The sequence below is a fragment of the Dendronephthya gigantea genome, unplaced genomic scaffold (genome assembly GCF_004324835.1).
Source record: "Dendronephthya gigantea isolate DGI-Jeju-01 unplaced genomic scaffold, DenGig_1.0 000019F, whole genome shotgun sequence".
NCBI lineage: Eukaryota > Metazoa > Cnidaria > Anthozoa > Malacalcyonacea > Nephtheidae > Dendronephthya > Dendronephthya gigantea.
Window position 1 is genome coordinate 1,328,490 of NW_021163029.1, and position 4,472 is coordinate 1,332,961.

A 4,472-nucleotide genomic window follows, 5' to 3' on the forward strand; every position below is an offset into this window, starting at 1 on the left:
CGTCCACTAAAAGGCTATGCGCTTCCGTCTTTCCCTCTCATCCCAAGAACTTTAATGAAAGTGATTCAAGACAATGCGAACCTACTCTTAGTAGCACCAGTATGGCAAACTCAACACTGGTGGCCACTCCTAATTCAACTCACGGTCAAGCACCCAGTTTTACTCCCAGTGTCACCAACACTCCTGGAAGATCCATCGAACCCGCAGGCAATCCATCCAATGCACCCGAGACTACAACTAGCCGTTTGGACTATTTCCAACAGTGCTGCGCAACAGAAGGATTTTCGGAGACGGTTACCCGTCTTCTATCCTCAGCAACACGACAGTCCACCAACAAAGCATACGACTGGTATATGAGAAAACAGCCTGATGGGGTCGTATTCATCCTTAAAAAGCCTCGAAAAACTGGCGATCCCACGTCCCTGGCTACAGCAACGTTTCCACGTTTCTTACAAGACCCCAAACTCTGCCCATGCGATTGTCTTGCAACCTACCTGAAAGCTACGGAGAGACTCCGTTCAGGTGAAGAAAGTAACAAGCTTTTCCTTTCCTTTCAACGTCCACATCACCCTGTGGCCAAAGCCACTATCACGAGATGCATGGTTATGCGATATTCTCTTAGCTGCTGGAATAGACTCCACAATATTTAAAGCTCATTCGACTAGAGCAGCCTCAACAACCGCAGCAGCTAAGCAACATCTACCTTTAGATAACATCCTTAAGATGGGCGACTGGACGTCGCCATCAACTTTTCAACGTTTTTATTACAAACCTACCATTGATGACACTTATGCCAAAACAGTTCTAACTTGCTAAAATTCTTGTTACATTCATACTGTATTTCAATTAACGTTTATCTTAAAAAATTAAAGTTACGCGAAAAACATTATGTGTCCAGTCGCGTTAAAATCTACCATTTGTTTTCCCATATATTTCGACAGAAGTTTGTGAGGCATAATTCAAATCACACAAGGGCCTTAGGAGGCCTGTTAGTGTAATTATGATTATGCAAGCAAACTGAAGGAGAAATATATGGGCCCACCCTGAACTTTCAGAGTTCATTTCCCAACCCATTTTATCTTGCCTGTTGGTTGGTAGTACGTCCAAAATAGCCGAGGAAACACGAGGATGTGACCGGATGTACATCCTTTTTCTTATTTCTGTTTCCGGAGCGTTTATTTGTGAGCAAGAGCTGAGCTCTGGCCTGACTCCTCCGCAGTCCCTTAATTGGACATTTATAGATCAGTGGTTGGACATTTTTGATCAGTAGTGATATCTATAGATCAGTGACTAGGAAAAGATTATAATTATTTGTTTGCGTAACACCAAAGCGACTGGGGACGAGTCAGAGGTCTGGCAAGCCATATCATTTGTTTTCCCATATATTTCTCCCTCCGTTTGCTTGCATAATCATAATTACACTAAAAGGCCTCCCAAGGCCCTTGTGTAATTTGAATTTTACTAAAATCCGAGGTATTTTTGCTAAAATCATTGATTAGTCGGACCCGTACGCCTATGATTAAAGCAACCTCGTACCCACGAGTAAAGACCCTGTTTACGAGATTGTGCACGATTAAAGCCGGTTTTATATACGTTAACATAAAGTTGTAAGTTGCAGAAAAATGTGATTATAGTTTTGGTTAAAACTGAAAATGTCAACGAATGCGCTTGTTATAGTTAAAACGAAATCACTTTCTTGTTATAATATAGACATGCAAAATAAAGTAAAACTAGCAAATCTAAATTTAAGCGTTCAGACTGTTGTCTCAATGCATACCAATAATATTGTGCGAAACTACACCGACTTTACAACTTTCCGAGTAAATTTGGACAAATCGAGATTAACTTGGTTGTTACTCTAATTTATAATTTTTAGATACTGACATCTGACGTGAACGATTTAACCTTTTTATTTGAATAAGCACAATTCGTGTTAGAAATATTAATTTCCAGATAACGCGAGAAATTTGTCGATGATGGCTGGCAATAATGTTGACAAAAAAGTGTACACTCATTTTTGATGATGTATTATGTATTTTTAGGTATAAGTCACAGCAGTTAAAGCACCACCTACCCATCCTGGGGCAAGGTGTGTCACCATGAACACTGCAACAGGATTAAATTTATCTTCACCAGCATATACAGTCAATGACGGATACATAATAGGCTGCAACCATTCGTAAAACTTTTGGGAATCTTCAAACTTCCACATTGTATATTTATCAGGGAAATCCATTCCAAAAATCCTATTAAGACATGGCTTTTCGTCCAAGTCATGTTCCTCGTCCTCTTCATAATCTGAGCTATCAGACGTATTATCTCGAACTAGGTGAAAGTGTAATTTGTTTTTTCGTAACTCCCCCTTATCATTAGGATGATTGGTATAATAAGCAAATATTTCTGGGTGAAAATGGAAGATTTCGTCTAGCAGTTCAAGTGGTGTTGGTAGATCTTCCTTGTCCCATGGAAATAACACAGCACATATATCATCATTCCCTTCATTTGCTGAACATTGGGTGCCTAAAAATAAATCCGATTCTTATCTATAAATACATGGAACACACCATATAGGCAATTGACCACAATAACATCATCTACACTATATATATTAGAGCTAATACTATTTGAAATAAAATTTACCATTGGACATTTCCAACCGTGACGATTCACTTCTCATGTAGATCAATATTTCAAGGGAACGGCATAAACCTTGCAAGGTTTTGACATCACCAGACAAAGGATCTAAGCCATTGGGATGAACAACTCGACAGTTCCACATGGAGGGGAGTGGACGCATAACATAGATATCATCTACATTGTCTACATCATCTTCAAAGTAACAATACCTTACAAATAATACAAAAGAAATTATATAAGCAAATTTATAATGTTATAGAGGCTGGGTAGTAATTAATGATGTTCTACCATTTATCTGCAGCTGACCACTGTGCCATTGGACCTTCATTTGAAAAGTCACACTTAATTCCAAGATCAAAATTTCTTTGTATGTACATCTTCCAAAAATACTTGTCATCTAACAATATCTAGAAAAGTAATATGTATACTGTATACACACTCAATACTTTCACAACTTTGTCTGACAACAGATTTCCCACTCAACAGTGGAAAATGCTACTTAGGACATAAACCATGCAATTAATTTTAAGTACAGGCAAGTTAATAAAAACCATTTATTTACCTTCCAAGCTTTGCAGACTTGAACGCATCTTAAAACATCTCGCAGAGAAAGGTGTAATAAGATGGTGTACAATATATCAACTGGCAATTGCATGTTTGATGAAAGATCAGCTGGAAGGTCAGGCTTCTGCAAGGCCTAAATAAGACATGGTTTAAGAGTAGAAAAAATTAAAACCTTAAATCAGTAGAGTCATTTAAAGATATAACATCTGTCCTGTCACCACCCAATATATCATCCTTACATGGGTACAAGGTTGCCAATAGATATATTCTGGGAGTTCAAACTGACCTTTCTCACACAACCACTGGTCTTCTCTACTAAAGTATATTTTCCCTTCACAGCCTTAAACTGTTCACGCTTATTCCAGGCATTTTTGGTCTTCTCCATAAATTTCTTCTCAAAGTTTTTCACAGCATCTGCTTGGCTAATAGGACCTTCTAGTTTGCTTTGTCCCTCTGTTCCCTACAAATTAAAAATAATCCATGATACGTACTCTATTAATTCGGCAGTATAGAAGCTGCTATATCGTGGCCGAATCTTTCTGGAGGATAATTTACTCAGGGAATAAAATAAAGTTAGCATTTAATATCTAACCAAAACCACACACAATAATTATTTACTTTAATACTGATAAAAATGTATTGAAAATACTGACATTTCGACCCCATCTTGTCCACACGTGAAACCCGTTGACGTTTCTTAACAATTGAATGCGGTAGAATTTATCAGACTTTCCATCAACGCAGTTAAGTAAACAAGCATAATTTTGAAAGATTTCTCCGCTTTTTAGTTTACAATGTTCGTCCATCATCATTCCATGCCAAGTTGTCGAAGTTCAACTTCAAGGGCGCTCCTAAAAAACATCCATCAGGAGCCGGTTGTATAAAAAGGTAGTCAACTTTTAACTATAAAATGTAGTTAAGAGTTTTATACAACCGGCCCCAGAAGTGAATTGGATCCAACAAAATAGACCTTTTCGGTAATTACGTCACCACATTATCGTTTTAAATTTAGAACCACATTAAGATTTCAAGTTTTAGTTTCACAAGCTATGTGCAAAGATACAAAACATCCTTTTATAACCCGTGCATGAATAATTGTTCATTTTGACAAATAAGTATGGAAATAAGCCATAACGCGGGAACGAGGCTCGCTCCTCTTGTTCCCTCAGCCTTGTTGGTTCCTGCATGTGTTCAGGATGTGTTGAAGAAGAATGTTTTCCATTTTTTTACGTGGCTCGTGAGAGTATAAAACTTTAAATCAATTTCATTTA

The 4,472-nt window shown here is 37.8% G+C and overlaps 1 protein-coding gene across 2 annotated transcripts; it reads right to left on the reverse strand.

The window, feature by feature from the left end:
• Nucleotides 1-1,911: 1,911 nt before the first annotated feature.
• LOC114521091 lies at nt 1,912-4,111 on the reverse strand. Of its 2 annotated transcripts, XM_028541505.1 has the most exons (6): nt 3,855-4,111; nt 3,488-3,661; nt 3,200-3,334; nt 2,926-3,044; nt 2,641-2,846; nt 1,912-2,520 (listed from the first exon to the last, which is right to left on the reverse strand). In XM_028541505.1, exons 1-6 carry the CDS (start codon nt 4,011-4,013, stop codon nt 2,039-2,041), a joined length of 1,275 nt encoding a protein of 424 aa, XP_028397306.1. In that variant the 5' UTR covers nt 4,014-4,111; the 3' UTR covers nt 1,912-2,038. The 2 variants fall into 2 exon arrangements, with proteins under 2 accessions (XP_028397306.1, XP_028397307.1); XM_028541506.1 differs by lacking the exon at nt 3,200-3,334.
• Nucleotides 4,112-4,472: the final 361 nt, after the last annotated feature.

Coding starts and splice junctions, on each gene's coding strand:
- LOC114521091 (XM_028541505.1), bottom strand. CDS start 4,013: ATGATGATGGACGAACATTGTAAACTAAAAAGCGGAGAAATCTTTCAA. Junction 3,335..3,487: donor CCAGTGGTTGTGTGAGAAAG/GTCAGTTTGAAC, acceptor TGTCTTATTTAG/GCCTTGCAGAAGCCTGACCT. Junction 2,521..2,640: donor ACGGTTGGAAATGTCCAATG/GTAAATTTTATT, acceptor ATTTATTTTTAG/GCACCCAATGTTCAGCAAAT.